At 42.4% G+C, this 17,858-nt stretch overlaps 1 protein-coding gene across 1 annotated transcript; it reads left to right on the plus strand.

Annotated features, from left to right (window-relative positions):
- Positions 1 to 13,012: 13,012 nt before the first annotated feature.
- LOC308302532 (pseudouridylate synthase 1 homolog) lies at positions 13,013 to 14,162 on the plus strand (the record flags this gene model as incomplete). Its single annotated transcript, XM_080746788.1, is given in 2 exon segments — positions 13,013 to 14,104; positions 14,106 to 14,162. Coding segments are annotated over 2 exon segments (1,149 nt in total).
- Positions 14,163 to 17,858: the final 3,696 nt, after the last annotated feature.

Here is a 17,858-nt window from a genome sequence, read left to right on the forward strand (position 1 = left end):
CAATGTTGAAATGCATGATTAACAAAGCTGTCCGCACTGTTTACCCTTCTACTGACTTCCAACTAGCCCAACTGACCGAAGGAGAGGTCCACCAACCTCTCCTGGATCTTGTTACGGACCAGGTCCGTCCACCTCCTGTTTACGAGGAGGCATTTGAGTGAGCTTTTGTTTTTATACATACTGATGGTTTAATCCACCCACGCATAGACCAGCCTCCAGTCTACTTACACATTGAACCCGTTGTTTTCTATAAGAAATTGTTTTTCCCTGCTTGTGTGAATCCCTAGCATCCCCAAAGGACTAGGTGATATAGTTTTAGGTATTTTCTGCACTGATTTCTGTTTTACCCCGAAGGGGGTCTTGTGTCAATTCATGTTTTCTGATGTCATCTTATGGATGTTGTCTTACAACCAAAAAAGTAAAGTTGGACAGTCACACAGGAATGACAGGGGTACGTTGATCACAATTGTAACAGAAAAAGTTAGGGAATCTGATCAACAATACCCCACTATAGACTGACATGTCAGTGGCTAAAAACTGTGGTCTGTCCAACCAAGTGAAAACTCTGGATTCAGGGACCAAGTTGACCTTATGGTCAAAAGATAGAAACTGACAAGTATGAAATAGATGTCATCAGAAACATAGAATCCTGTGCCATTGTTTATGTGTTAGTTGCATCCCAAAGGGGGTGCCATTTATTGTTTCTAAGTTATTAAAAAAACAAGTGTTGATTCTGTTGACCCCCGCTCACCATATTTTTCAGAAACGTTACCCAGTTTAGGTGGACTTCTTAAAAGAAGTCCAAAGGGGGAGTTTAAACTTTTCTGAAAAATGTGCCAAGTATCACATCACTAGTTAGTGATCTGCCCTGGAGGCAGATCAAAGGGGGATTTGATGATATGATGTGATGACATTGTAAATACTTTTTGTACCAGAACGTTTGCTAAATATCTGATCTAAGCTGATTTAAGTAAATCTATATTTTTATATTATATCTAAGTACCAAAAGCCAATGTTTTACAGTATTGTCCCACAGTCAGGTTACTAGAGTTCATTTTAAGGTTCATCCACTCACGCACAGTCCTGTCTCACACGCACGCCAGCATGCACCTAGAGCGTGATCAGCTCATGCTCACCTCATGTCACCAATGATATAGTAGTGCATGCTCTGTGAATGTTGTTTTGCATGAGTTAGCTTGTGCGCACCGATACTCCTCAGCCGCCTTGAAAAAGCTACATTTCTCTGTTATCTTCTGTGAATGATGTTTTGCACCTGTTTTGCACAAGTCAGCCTGTACGTGCAGATACCCGCACCCACGCACTTGCGGGGTCTCAGCCGCCTTGGAAAAGCTACATTTCTCTGTTATCTGTAAAGAGAAACCCAACGATTCCTGGCACAGCCCAGGGGCGGGGGAAGGAAGAGTGAAGATCACGTGGTGATGGGGCGGAGGCAGACAGCCTTGCCCCCCTGAGTGTGTGGCCCAATCATGCCTGCCCAGCTGAAGAAACATCCAATAGAGTCCAGCCCGGGACTCCTCCCACGAACCAATCAGAAAGTCTCACCTCCCCTGCTGAAGACCTGCGAAATACTATAAAGACTCTTGTTACTTTCATTTTGCGTCCGTCTCTACGAGAACACCACATCTTGCTGTTGTGTGCTTTACTGAACGAACCTCTTGGTACCGGTACTTGGATTATTTTCTCTTTTGTCTCCTTACATAGATTTTACTTAGAACTTAGAATAGCCCATTTGTGCAAACGGTATTGATATAATAAAGTTAACTGCTATTATTTTAAATAGAAGTCTCCTGTTTTTAGTATTGATTTCACTGGCACATCCATACTCATTCTTGTTCTACGCATAACCTCACCTTCTGAAGTTTTAGTGCAACTTAGGCGGAGTAGAGAGGCTCGGGCCTCGAGCCTTGTTCTTCTCGTTTGGAGAGAGGTTCTTCCAGTACTCAAAATGTCCGGGTTCACATTTTGGCTACTAGACTATAAACTTCTTTGCCTATTTTGAAAAACATTTTAAAATACTTCAAATAGCCGTCGACACTTTGTGAGCTATTTGAGCTATTTAAAAAATGTTTTTCAAAATAGTAAATGGCAAAAAGGTTTAGGGATAAGGGGTAATGCGTGGACGGAAATAAGGCCCATAATCCCCCCCATCTGGTCTTTGGTCTGCCCGGGGCCTCCTCAGAGGACCTGCAGGAGGCATCCATATCAATGCCTGATCCAACATGGCTGTCTCCTTTCCACTTGAAGGAGCAGCGGCTCTACTCCGAGTCTCTCCTGGGTGACTGAACTTGCCAGCCACCCGTCTGAGAAAATGAATTTCGGCCGCTTGTATCTATGATCTGATTCTTTCGGTCATGACCCCTTCACTTCATGACCACTGGTGAGAGTTGGAACTAAGATCGCTCTGTAAATGGAGAGCTTTTGCCTTCTAGCTCAGCTCTCTTTTGATCAGTGCTGTACAACAACCATATCGCTCCTGCTGCTCCGATTCTCCGGATGATTTTTAAGAAATACAAAATGGTGGGAAGTATAGAACTTTAGTTGTTAAAAAATAATGACCTTTGATTAACGAACACAACTTCCAATCAATGGTGGAAATGTCATGTCTCTACCATTTTCACTGGAATTCTCTAAACCGCTGCAGAAGGGATCAGCAAAACAATAGTATTTCCAGCTCGAACCCATAATAAAAACCAACTTGATTTCACATGTCGTTATGGTGGCAGAACCATGTTCACGTTTTACCAGTAGCCTATATGCATTCACACTCCTTGGACTCTAGGGAGACTCTTCCGGAGCTGGACAAGGTGTCGGCAGCCTGTCTGTTACCAGGACCAAGCTCCCTCGGAGCGGGAAAGGAAGGAACTCTTAATCATCCTGGTCACGACCGGAGGACGCCACACAGAAGGCTTCCTATGGGGGCTGCAACGCCCCTGGTTACTGGCACAGGGCGTGCCTGATGGGAGCACACACGCTACAGGGCACTTTGGGCCTCCAACTGTCTACGTCCATCACCCTGGAGAGTTGTGTTTACCGTAAAGGTGAGTGTCTCGTTGTGTAAAGGCGCCGCCACCGATATTGGGCAGAAAAAAAACACAACAAAGGTCAGCCCCGAAATAGATGACTCCACGACGTGGAATGTAAACAAACAAGGGAAGGATGTTGAAAGGGGGAGGGGTTTGAGAGTGAGACATCTTTTTTTTGGGGGGGTGGGGGTCACAAACCTAAGTGTGCATCTATACACCTAGTACTTTTCCATACAGACAGAAGCATTGCAGACCATCCAGCCCCTTTCCTGAGGGGCTGAAAAAAGACAATAACTTTCCCGAGCCTTGGGGCAGCTATGCCGTCCCAGATCCACTGAGGCTGTTCCTTAAACGACCAATCCAATAAGGCTGCAAGACACAATGACAAAGTTCAGCCTGGGGTACTGAAACGGTGAAACATAAAGGCAGCAGGAGAAGTGCAATTTTGAGGTTATTCAAAAATCAATACAACTCCCCTGACTCAGAGCTATGCATCAAAGATGGCAGTGTGATGCTAAATATCTGTGGTGTGTGTAATGTTTCTAGACTTATAATGAGGGGTCGGGGTGGGGTTGGCAGGGTGACTGAAAATGCCCTCTTACAGCAGTAAAAACCCCATTTTTGAAAAGATCTAAATTATGGCAAGGATTTATTCTTGCTTGAATATTTCACTGTATTACATTCCCAGGTGAAAGTTTTTTTTTTTTCAAAGACATTAGTCTAGTCATGGTTTTGAATAAAGTTCCAAGGAGATGGGAATGCACTGAACAACATCACATGAATTAGAATGTCAGGACAAGACATCATTAACTCTGCAATGAGAAACTGAGCATACAGTAAATCTGTCATCTGAAAAGCCAATGCAGAATATTATTGGAATAAGACATTGTAAAGTGCTTTAACTGCTCCAATAAACTAGTACTGTGACTTTATAACATGCTGTTGCCCCCAGTAGAAGGGATTTGGGTTTGGTGTTCCTCTTATTCAAAAACGTATAGTTTGCATCCAACACCTCACTCATTATGAGGTCTGTGTTTGTTTCTTGTCTTGAACAATTGCAGAATATGGCCCCCTCCCTACCATGACTACTTCCACAGGCCCTTCCCAAAGCAAACACAGCCCTCTGCAGCAAAACACTCCATTAATCATTAAAACAGAGGCAATAACACATTCGGGACCACCACTGAAACAGTGCCAAAGCACATCCTTAATCCGACGGAAAGACATGCATCTTGAAAACCTATCATGCACCGATTTGGGTGCATTGACCACACAGTACAATCATGTCCCTCATATAATTATGGCCGCACAATTCAATTCCCCAGACTCCGTCCCAAGAAGGTGAATGGTGTGGGTAGGCTACATCCGCGCCTCTCACCTAAATGCAGAACAATGAGCCGGATACTGTCCCCACAGAAGACCTAGCTTCACTCCACCTTTAACAAGCAAGGAAGTATCATAGACCAAGTCAACAACATGTATACCTAAATAAAGACACCAGTGAAATGGGCTTCAGGACTCGTGAGAGCAAACAGTTCACACATCAGTAAATCAGCAGGCATATACAGTTAAACTACTTGGGCTTTGTGGTTAACCATTTCTGAGAATACAAACTACTATATCAAGATAATGCATTGACAGTTTATACTCCAAAGACAAATGCCATACAATGTATGTACATTAGCTGAAAACAATCATTTCACCCCTCAATTGAAAGAATTTCACAGATCAAGGGATCAGGGAAACAAACTTGAAAACAAAGTTCTGGAAATCAAGGTTTTTCATGATATGGTAATTTAAGCCACACAAGACCAATGCAAACATTGGTGATGTAGCATGAAGACTCGGGCACTGTACCGGATCAAACAGGGTCAAACAGCCAATTCACCACCACAAATTTGCAAACCGCCTGTGGTACTTGGCAAATGATGGTTCAGATGTCCCATATTAGCACACAATTCAATTCAATTCAATTCAAAGGAGCTTTATTGGCATGAGAAAACATACGTTTACATTGCCAAAGCAAGTATCACAAATACAATAAAAACAGTTGAAAATGGGGAACATACAGTTGGAGGGGGTACAGCATTGTGTAAACAGAGCTATGTCGCATTGTGACATTTTATATATATATGTACAGGGTACAAATAGCAGCTCTGTTTCATACTGTATATGCAGTAGGTCTAGATCATGTCAATCCATGGTTTGTAGTCCTTAGGGTGGTTGTGTTTCTAGCCTTCTTTTGTCGCAACAGTTCACAAATCTTGCTGCTGTGTTCGCGCATTGTTGTATTTCTCCCAGTAGGTATGGGAGTTTTTCATCATTGGTCGAGTTTTCAAATTCACTTCGGGTGTGTGTAATTTGTGGGAAGTATGTGTCTCTTGATGTCTTGGTGTAGTGGGCAGGTGGTTAGAAAGTGTAGCTCTGTTTCTACCACATTTTGTGTGCAGACACTGGCTTGATTTGAAGCAACATAATATCTGCAAGTCCACCAGAGTCACAAGCACGGTGCAGCCACAGAGCAACCATAAGAGGGTGGTGGCATGGATGTAATGTGGTCCAACAGAAGACGAGAAGCATCAGACCAAACCAGAGTGCCCCAATGCATTGCAGCAGCCCACAAACATGTACTTGTGCTCAAGAAACCACCCCGCCATCATTAGATTAATCACGGCGATGTGGCCCCCAGCATTTTTCCCATGCCCTTCTGTTGTACAGGCATGGTGTGCATTCTATGCATGCACCCCTCTACCCTCCACCCAGGAGGTAAACAATGGGGTAATATGGTTGAGCTGGTTTCACTGTTTTTTCTACTCTGGGCTGCATATAGCTGAAAAATAGATTCATATGGGCTTCCATAGAGATATATATATATCGTCACTGTTGGGCAGAAACCTCGTATCTCCAAGTTTCAAGTTTGTAAGTTATTTCACCAAGTAAATTCCTGCTTCATCATACAAGGCTGTCGCACAAAAGTATAGTGAAAACAGTCGCACACAACGCCTCGCAACTGCGAACAATTACGTTTGTCTGATATGAGTCTGTTTTTGGTTTGCCCATTATCAAGCAAATATGTGCCGACAGAGGGCAAACACATGCTGTGAATAAAGTAAATAATGTGAAATATATTTTTATTTATATAAGTACTAAGTAGTGTTTCCCCTTCTGGAATGCCAGCCTGTCAAATGCAAAATAATGACTGATACAGGATTGCTGTTGTTTCATTTGGCTGTGGTTTCCAGTGAGACTCTAAAATGTATATCTGAACTTTCTTCATCTCATCTCCCTAATACATAACACATGAAGCGCTTGACCAAAATAGATGTGACCTTATTTATGTCTTTTCAAGAATAGTCTGAACTCTGAACCTTCTTCAACCATCAACATCTTATTTTGTGCACCATGCTGCATTCTATGATTTCTACCAAACTCCAGCCCTCTTGACTGAATTTGACAGATGCTGTTTCAGTTATTAAATCAAGCTTGGGGTTGTCTTTCCTTGGTTTTATATAGCAAAAAAGATATTTAGGAACATATAGGCTGGTTTAACATATAGACATAGTAGATGTGATTTTCAATGTTGTTGTCAAACAGAATGATTGCCTCTCTTAAAGGCCCATCATTTTATACTCGCATGATTCAGATTGGATGTGTATGTATTGATATAATATCCAAATGCACTTGTATTTAACATACTCACCTCCGTACTTTAAGTTTATAGAGAAGCTCAACCAGGATGATTCAACCAGCTCAGAGGCTTGTGGTTTCCCCAAACTGAATAAATAAATACCACACATTAAAAAACGAAACTTCACGGTTGGCTCAATCTTGTTGTTACTAATATTTGCTGTTTAACTGCCCAGCGCTGGCCGTGTTTCTTCATTGCTCCATGACCATGATACTGACATGATACTGATATGATACTGACACGATACTGACATGATACTGACCATGACTAACCATGATAGTGACATAATACTGACCATGACTAGCCATGTTACCAGCCATGATACCGTACTGACCATGATAATGATATGATGCTGACCATGATACTGACCTTACCGACATGATACTGACCATCATACCATCATCATACTGACATACTGACCTGATACTATAGACTCCCAAATATGTAAAACAAATTAAAAGGTATTCACAATAATAGCGTGCTAAGTGAGAAACAACAGTTTCAATAATCTTACACACCTCTCTTCCTGTTATCTCCTGGATAAAACAATCAAAAGACTTGCTTGACTTGTGTTTACAGCATCCCACAGAGACTTCAGGATACATGTGGTTTACATAAAGGATAACAAACAGTGGGTCAGTGCTCACATCTTGGCCATGTCGGTTGCACTTCTAAAAATAGTAAGAAGGTCATGTTTTACCCCCACTCCTGCTGTGAAACACTTCAACAACATGTGAGTTATGCAATGAACTGAATTCTTTGACTGTCTTAATACAATTATCCTGTGAACTGTCACAATGCTAACACCATAGGTTCAATTCAGAGCAAGACAGGAATCTTATGACAGTATGTCCACAGAGTCCATTCAGTGAGACTGCTACCATGGGAGTAATTTAAAATTACGTTAATAAGCTACATAACAGTGATTGCATTTAATAGGCTTTCAAACCTGTCAGATTACTTACTTGGACAATGGATCCTGCTGTCACAGTGTGTTTATTCCATTTGCTTCTGTAGATCAAAACCAGACCCCTGCACTGAATTGTCCAAGATATTGAAAAGGAAGATGCAGCCAGGTCTACATTACAGGGATTCTATAGGGCCCAGATTCTTAAAAAAAACCAGAGAGCCAAAATTCCAGTTTGTGATAACATACTGATGTATATTCTGGCCACAGGCTGCTCCATATATGCAACAATGAATAATTGAAAGGGAGACACTTAATATGAGCTTATGCAATACGTGTCTGAACATCCACAGAGGCTTTAGATTACACTTGTTCTCTCAGTCCTGAACCAGAAAACCTACCATGACCCCCCCCCCTCTTAACATTCTGGATACAATCACATTCACCTTGTCAGGGATGACAGTAATGTATGCTCTTTTGAGCTGCACATCTGCCTACCATCAGAACTTATGAAACTGGACAGACTTCTCTCTTGTCTCCAATACAGGAGGCCGTAATGAATGTTCTCTGTTCCATAATACAAAAGATACATTGTGGCCTGGATCTTTAAAAACAGTGGATTGTCCCCAGGTAGAGGGCAGGTAACTTTTGTGAATAATGTCCTATATTTCCATGTGCCATCAAGTCTATCTGTATCATGTGTATATGAAATGGCTGAGAAGGGAATATAAATGACTCAACAACACCATCTAGAGGATCTTATATGAAACGCACCAACTAATCACATGTAAGATTGTCACTAGTTGGAATGTAAGGAAGAGTGGAAACCTCGAAATGGTAAAGTATACATGATGTGAACATGCATAGTAGTGCATAATTTGATTGATTTATTGATTGATTGATTGATTGATTGATTGATTGATTGAATAGCTGTTTACATAGGAACGTAGGCCTACAGCACCAACAGTTTTTTTTATTATTATTTTCTCTGCATAGTAACCTACTATGTTTTATCTGTCTGTCATTCAGTGTTATATGAGTTAAAATTATCTCATTTTAAATAAGTCTACTCTAGTGCTTACTTGAGTTTATCCCTTTAGTTGACCTTGTAGTGTAGCCCTACCATGGGTAAATTCTCCTTCCTTCTAACTGCCACCCAGGGAATTCCTTGACTACCTCCCTTAAAACATGTAGCTCGCTGGCATGTTGCATCCTTCAAAACTGCCCTGAAAACTCACCTTTCAGGAGGCCAGAGAAGGAGGTAGTTATCACTTCTCCCATAGACAGGCGAGAAGTCTAAAAAAAATAATCAATCAATCAATCAAAAAACACTGAACTGTAGGCCTACTGTCATGAAACTGTACATTTTTCTATATATGCAAACTTCTAATAAATTATTCAATCAATCAATCAATCAATCAATCAATCAATCAATCAATCAGTCAGTCAGTCAGTCAGTCAGTCAGACAGACAGACAGACAGACAGACAGACAGACAGACAGACAGACAGACAGACAGACAGACAGACAGACATAGCCTATGAGCTAAAAGGATAACACAAAGAACTCCATTGTGGTCCTACTACCTAGCCTATTCAATTCATCAATAGCCTATCAGATTCCGACTTAAACTGTCCCTGTTTTGTTTTTTTCGCAGAATTGTTGGATAGCTATACAGATTTTGTAGCAATTGTAGACATACTAGTACTTATTTATCAAATGTTCAATCATGCTCTAATCATTTAAACTTTAAATCAGTCGTTCTCAAAGTGGGTTCCAGGGACTCTGTGGGTTCCTTTAAGGCGCTATAAATTGACCCATATAAGTCTGTAACTCTATACAAATGGAACCAAATGAACCCTGGCAGGTTAATTTGGAGGAGGAGACCTTTTGAAAGAGGAGACCTTGAAATTTGAAAGTTTGAGAAACACTGCTTTAAATGATCGTTTGTTAGATTAAGCTGCCCTCCAGTGGTTATACCAAGTACAACATCCAGAGATGGTTCTCTCAGGATACCTGATATTTGTTAGATACCTATACATTATGATAGTAATCATTGCTGTAGTGTTTGTTAAGTAACAGGAGTCTTCCTGAATCTGATAAATGGGTTCCGTCTCCTGATTGGTTGAACATTTGCAACGCACCTGAAAATGAATTTTCTATTTATTAAAGAGTTGGAGAGATATTAATTACTGAGCAAACACTATATAGGAGTTAACCTCAGTTATGACTTACCCTAGATTGTATTTCCACATACAATCTTCATCATGCTGCCCGGAGGAGGGAGCCTACTGACTTTGGTGACCCCATATGAGCTTTACTTCTAGTGCCACTATCCTCTTGAAGAGTCCAGGGCCTATGAAGGGTCCAATCTGGCTCATGGGATGATTTGTACCATGTGTGCAGGCAGCAGCCACTCTGTCTCATGTCACTGCCAGTGCTGACAGCTACACTGGCAAAGCTGCCTTATGCATACACATGGAAGCAGTGTTGTGTTGCAGGTAACTGCCCACTGTGTGTATGTAGCACCTACCGCAAAGGCCCCACTTACTCATCCTTTCCACACCTACACTGCACTGAAGACCGCAACGCAGAGAGAATCAATATTTGAACCGTCAACCAAAATAAAAAGTCATATCCTTCTCTATTGAAATTCATGAGAGCTCTGATGGGATATTGTGGTGGTGATGCATCTTTCACTGTTTGTGGACCTGGGATGGTGTAACAGACATGACTGATGTTGTCCGGCTGTACATTTTCATCATAATATCTGATGACTTGAGTGCAAGAGAGTTCACAATGTTGGACTTTTTGGGGGGCAACTCAAGCCATAGATGAATGGGTAGAAAGGGCATCTGGGGCTGGAGTAGCGGTCCAGGCACCTAGGCTCCAATGTAGCCTGACAGCAGCTTTCGGGTTCGAGTCCCGATCCCGACGGCCTTTGCTGCGTGTCACTCCCCATCTCTCTATCCCCATTTCCTGTCAGCCTACTGTCCTATCATTAATAAAGGCATACAATCCCCCCAAAAATAAAGAAAGGCTATCTGGAAAACACACACACACACACACACACACACACACACACACACACACACACACACACACACACACACACACACACATCATATCTGAGCAGCCATCAGCTGGGTGAAGCTGAAACTGAATTTCCCACACTTCAAAGGACTACAAAGTTCTACAGACTTCTCCCAGGTCCCTCTTATCCTCACCAAAGCTGAACTTCCCCTGTTAAAGCTTGTTTCCTTAAAAAAAACTTGTGGCGCCATAGCCATGGTGGCCTGTGCCAGTAGTTTCATTGCAATGGGCAAACGTAGCTCTGATTTCCTGCAGTGTCTCTGCTATCATTGCATTATCCACTATGAAGTGCTATGTGGGAAAATAATGAATATGAAGGACGCAGCCTACAAAGGAAGCTGTTCCGTCCACACTTGGAGGAAAGGGACCACATGGGCTTGGTTGGTGCGTCCGTTAGCTGAGCAGAGGGACCTTTTTGGCTAGATTAAAGGCAGAGGAAAAAGACTTTCTGAAGTGGCCGTGTATGCAGGATATGAATGTTTGGATGATGTGTAGTGGCTGGATTTGGCATTCCTCATAGACCTGACAGAGCTGCTGGACCAGCTGCAATGCAAAGGCAAATGTAATGGATATGCTTCAGTCATTCAAAGTCAAGCTACAGATGAAGTGTTCCGAGTGATAAAGATGCTACTTTTCACACATGATCAGACCCAGTGCTACAAAAGAAAGAGTCTGCGCAGCTGGACAGCGGGCATTGACCAGGTCAAAATAATACAATCACTGAGAGTCAGTGGGGTTTTGCTGATCACGAGCCTGTTGTTTCATTCTTGTGGCTAGTAGTGCTACCAATATGGGCAACTAATCTCAAGCTGTTGCAAACAGAGAGCTTTCCGAAGGTGTGCCATCTACCTGATTGGATCAACACACCTCTGTCTTTTTTCACACATAGGTTTTCAAGTTACATGATCCTTACTGTCACTATTCTATGTCATAATAGACTAATACAAGAATAGGCAAACATTCAGCAAAAAAAAATCTCAGATAGGTTGTAGGCCGGTTATTGTCGGCGAAGATAATTGGTTTAGGGGGGGGGGATCACGAGCAGTGCTATATATGAGTTCATTTCATCAAGCGTCCCACTAGTCAATCACAGCCAATGGCTAATGGGACCCTAAAACAAACTTTTTTACACTTTGAGCTAATTGTGCCAGGATGTAGGCCGGACTTTGTAGCAGTGCTTCGGTTTACTTAAGCCTGGACACTTTTGAACGCGTTTTCCCTGGCTCTGCTGGCACAAGTAACTAGAACTGCACTCTGTCGAGATGCCAACTTGGGATTGACTGACAGACAGCCGGTGGAGGTTTTCATAGTAGTAACTTGCGTAGTAACTTGTGACCTCACCTGACGGTTGCAATTAAGAATGGGGATAAAGTGGTTAATGGATAACTGCATCTGTCCACAAGAGGGCAGCAGCAACCCTCAATGGGTACATATCTACATGTAGCCAATTCAGGTAGGCTACACAGCATGGAAGTCTCTCCACAATCCCAACAGAGGCCCAAATGCAGAAATGGAAATGAGTACACTTAAAGCATAGGCTATTCATCATTAACTACCAAGTTGACAATTAATATCAAAATAAACTAACTAGAGACACTGTTCCTACGACACAGTGTGGGCTCGCTCGTACTATAGTCTGCAGTGTGCTAACTGTCAGGTGAAGCTCAACCAATACTCCAGTCCAGCTAACACCACTCCCAGATTTTCCGCACCGTCACTGTGATGTCAGGAGAACCACTCTAACAGAATGGGTTTGCCGCTCTGACATCACGCTCTGGCTTCACTGTGATGTCACACTAACAGAATCCCTTTTATGCCCATATGGAGTTCCCTGATGTCATCAATATTAAGCCCATATCTAACAGGACCTCATATGGGAATGCCAATGGAGGCCACATAGAGAATCCATATTATGGCCAAGACAGAAGGCCAAGACAGCCCATATCTGTGTGGTTCTACAGACAGGGATCTCCATGTATGGGCATAAAAGGGTATGATTTCAGATGTCATAGACAGCATAGGACTTTCACAACAAAAGGCACAATGCACAAGAGATTCAATAGCCTCTAAATGAATGGAGTGTTGTGCTCGTTACCACTTATATCGGCATTGGCAGAAATGGAAAGTGAGGCTTGGCCAATCCGTAAAGCCGACGTGTTGGGTGTGCCAATAAGACAATAAGACCGTTATTAAGTGCGTTATTTAAACCACAATTGTTGAATTTGTAGTAATTCTGACACACCTCCGATGATTGAGTGAGGATCCTTGATTTACGCAGACCATGAAGCCACCGGAAAGAGTCCATGAAAAAAGTATGGACTCTTCTGAGAATGACCATGTCACTGAAAGATGCAAGGCAGAAGTGGAGAACACTAATGACGAGAAGAAGTATCCCAAAAAGAAAGTGGTTCTCCTTTTGGCATACTCTGGGAAGGGCTACTACGGCATACAGAGAAACACTGGGAGCATACAGCTTCCAACTATTGAAGGCGACCTGGTTCTTGCGCTTATTAAGTCGGGCTGCATTCCTGAGAATCATGGTGACGATATGAAGAAAATGTCTTTCCAAAGATGTGCCAGAACAGATAAGGATGTGTCTGCAGCTGGCCAAGTGGTGTCTCTCAAGCTGTGGCTGATCGAAGACATTGCTAAAAAGATCAACGAGCATCTGCCACCACAGATCCAAGTCCTTGGATTTAAGCGAGCGACCCGGGGCTTCAATTCCAGAAACAACTGTGACGCTCGCACGTACTCCTACATGCTTCCCACGGTGGCATTTGCCCCGAAGGACTATGATGTCCGAAACTGTGCTGCGTTCCGCCTGGAACCAGAGACACTTCAGGGGGTCAACCGTCTCTTTGCACTCTACAAGGGCACTCATAACTTCCACAACTTCACCTCTCAGAAAGGCCCAAAAGACCCCAGCGCCCGCCGTTACATCACTGAGATGTCCTGTGGACGTTTGTTCGTCCGTAGCGGCACTGAATTCACTGTGATAGTGGTACGAGGCCAGAGCTTCATGCGGCATCAGATCCGCAAGATGATCGGCCTCGTCGTTGCTGTGATCAAGGGCTATGCAACGGAGGACGTGATGGAACGGAGCTGGGGGGAGGAGAAGGTTGGTGTTCCCAAGGCTCCAGGGTTGGGCCTGGTTCTGGAGAAGGTACATTTTGATGGGTACAACAAACGCTTTGGAGGGGACAGCCTTCATGAGCGCCTTGAATGGAACCAAGAGGAAGAGGCCATTAAGAGCTTCAAGGAGGACCACATCTATCCTAGCATTGTGGAGACGGAGTGCAAGGAAGGCTCCATGGTTAGCTGGATGGCCACACTCTCTTGCCATGACTTTAAGGCTACTTCTAACGCATTTGCAGGAAGATGAGGACCAGAAACAGGATGATGAAGATGAGGGTAATAATGGATCAGATTAGGTCTCCTCCTGATATAAAGACCAGCATTCTTTTGCCACTGACATTTTCTGTATCAAATTATATTGTCTCAGATATCTACATGCGATGATGTATTTATTGAGATTGTCTACCCGCCTCTGGGCTATTTCTATATGAAAATTCAATAAAAAGGATATGAAAAGAGAAATTATATTGTCAAGAATTATACATAATAACGAGTAACTGAGTAAGCATGTTTGGGCTCTCACAGCATATCTCCATATACAGTACATGGAACTCCATATATGGGTACCAGGGGTCTCCATATATGGGTAACTGGTACGATATACATCACTGGCCAGATGGCCAAGAATGTCGCACTGAGGCGTCTTACTAGTGTCTCATAGTGAAATTGAAATGAAATCGACAAAAGCCATAATTGACCAATTGCAATACTATCATTGCCAGCATACAATCAATTAAGGTTATGTTCCGTTCAGAGCGCTCCTATATTGAAATAATTATGTTGACTCACTGGAAAAGCTAAATGGAACCGAGCCATATAAGCCTAATTAGTGCCATAGACCTGTAGCCTAACATTATTTATGGCAATATGACTATCATAAAAGTCATTTGATGGTCTGTGCATATAGCCTATTTGCTACAAGAATAACATCAATGTCAATATCAACATGTCACTCACAGACATCTAATACCAAAACAGCTGGAACATGCTTATCCAATGCAAGAAATATCACACTCTTAATTACTCATCTTTAGTCTGAATTTAACAAAAGTATTTGTTTCAATTCTACAGTGTCACTTGCCTGCCACAGTGGTGGAAAATTTTCTCAGGTCTTTAACAGCTTAAAAGTAACAATTTCTTAGAGTAAATATACTACATTCACAATCTCACTTTGGTACAAAAGTACAAACGTATTAGTAGCAAAATATTCTTAAATAGCGAAAGTAAAAGTATCTTATGCAGATTGTCCATTTCAGAATCCTATATATTATTGGACACATTACTCTTACTGTCTGATCATTAAAGCGTTCACCACTTTAATGTTGCATCTGGTAATGGTGGAGCTCATTTTAATGTATTTATTATTTATTAGTTAATTACTTAATTTATAATTTTTATTAATAATCTAAATCTGAAAAGTAAACTAAAAGTGAGAGTCAAGTAAATTCAGTGCAGTACCTCTGAAATGTAGTGAATAATGTAGTAACAGGTAGTATGAATTGTAAATAACGTACTTGAGTATTGTACATGAGTTACATTTGACCACTGATGTGAGATCCTGACAGTATATCTTCTGACTTGTCAATACATCTGTGCCCCAGTTCACAGAGACAAATTGGATACTACTTGACAGTTTACACACTTCTAGTTCTGTTTGATTGTATTGTTGTTGTTCATATCATGTTACAGCACTGTGTTTGTTTTGTGTCTGTCTCTGTCTGCTGGACTGACATCATACGCCTCCAGTCTATGGCTGCTGGCTGGACCACTTGGCTGGCTCACTCACTCACAAAGTCCGCTGGAATAACAGAGCCCACCAGAGGAAATGACAGCCTGTTCAAAAGAGGTTTCACTCACTCCTGTGCTGTCTGCCAACTGGGGGTGGAAAAGGATGTGATTTGTAGCTTTCTCCTCTAAAAATGTGGCTTTGATAAAAGGTTATTGTGGCGACTGTTTATACATTTTTGGGGAACATTTATTTATTGAACTTTAAAAGCAATCCAAACAGACAAAAAGGGAGACACATCTGGGAGTGATAAAGAATATATATAAAACTGATCATTGATGATCCTGACCATAAAATAAGAGAACTGAGACATGTAAATGCAAATCAGGACAGCATGTTCATATATATTTTTTTTTCTTTTTTTTTTTACATGGCCCACTTGAAACCCAGAGCAGAAATAGAAAATCAGTAGAATTTGACATTACTATGAATGTACCCAGCTTTAGATCTGTGCAGCAATTGAAAAATGTTACAGAGGGAATGAGGATTTTCTTTGGAGCAATAAATGACTCAGTGATTCCTTTGAAAGAGCTGTGGAAGCCCCTTTGATCCCTCTGTCATAATGTGGTTCCGACGACAAGAGATAATGGGAAGGTTGTCTTGAAGATAAGTGGTGTGAAGTGTGCTCGTGTTGCTGAGTCTTATCAATTAGTGCCCGAACGGACTAACAGGACAGACACATTACATGGAATGTGTTGCCACCCTGTCTCAAGTGTCATGTGGTGACCTTCCTCTGCCCTTTACATTGTCTTTGCCCACTACCATTTACATGGAATGCAGATAGAGTACTGCCTTTTCCTGTATGTATATTCCTCTCTTGTCTCTCAGCCCATCTCCCCGAATAAGTATTTCCTCCAGAGAGTTGGCGTGGGAGCTGCCTGTGTGTCTTTGAGGCCAGGGGACTGGCATGTACTGTAGCAGCAGGTGGAGGCCGGCTGAGGCATTGTCATGCTGTGGATGTCATGCGCAAATCAAGCCTTGATCTCCCACTTTGAAGTGCAGTGCCCTAAAAAAAAAGCCTGATACAATCTGATCAGCTCTTCCAGTGTGGAGATGTATAGCACCCAACAGAGGGCGCCTGTGACCAGGAAGATGCACACAATCTGTGCCCCCCGGTCCCCTCCTCATCGCAGACTGGTGCCAGGCGCACAGACTGCTGCAATAAAATTCTCACCTCATTATCTAAGACAGCAACATCACAGGGTTGTGTTGGATGGGGAGGGGAAGGGGAAGAATGGATGGGGGGTGGGTGGATGGGTGGTGGTGAATGGGTGGGGGATGAGTTGGTGAGAGAAGTGGGACCAAAGCAGAATTCATTGTGGCACTACGTTGACACCTCTAGTCCTCCAGAGGGGCGTGGGGGGCCACACCGCCAGTCTCTGGCCCACTTCACGGGAAGGGGAGACGTGTTATGCACAGAAGCTCAAAGTTGAATTAATTGTTTCTATAATGGGTTGACTGTGAAAGGTTGCCGGTAAGGTTGTTAAGGGGAATAGTCAATACAACTTTTGCACCTCATTACAGGGAATGGTGTTCATAGCGAGAAGACGCTTTACTGTAATCCCTGTTAATCCTATTGTAGTCCTGCATTCCAATAAGAATAACTAAGAACAGGCGTTAACAGTTATGCAGCGTATGTGGGTAACACAACAAGTCATTAAATCAATTTGTAATTGATTATTTTCATCACATTAAGGGTGTCAGCAATATAAAGAGAACACGTCTTATTTAGTCTTAATTCTAATTATTGTGCATTTTAAAAACAAATGTATTCAAACTGCTTTAATCACGTTTTCTTGTGTAACACTTGTACAACACCACAATGTCTAATGCTTTTAGTGATGTAGATGACAATTTAGGAGGTCTATTGTCTCTGAGGATCCTTAGGAGAACTAAGAACTCTGGCCTACTGGCAGCTGGTGTCTCCTTATCTTGTGTACAGCCAATAAATCAATATCAAATCTAAAGGAACAGGAAGCCAGATGGCCTTTCTCCGCGCGGACCCTCGACAGTTGCGGGCCAGAGCCTCTGTCTCTCTGAGCCACCATGGCTGCTACAGTAGCTCTGTTCAATGCAGCTAGGCTGGCCTTTGAAGGCATACACATTCAACAGGGACCATGTGAATGACTAAAGGGGACAAATAAGCTGTTACGACTCCTGCTCAAATCAGTGTTTGTGTTTCCATCCACATCAAAGGCCCCGGTCT

This window comes from Nannobrachium achirus (genome assembly GCF_963921795.1).
Source record: "Nannobrachium achirus genome assembly, chromosome: 17".
NCBI classification, from domain to species: Eukaryota; Metazoa; Chordata; class Actinopteri; order Myctophiformes; family Myctophidae; genus Nannobrachium; species Nannobrachium achirus.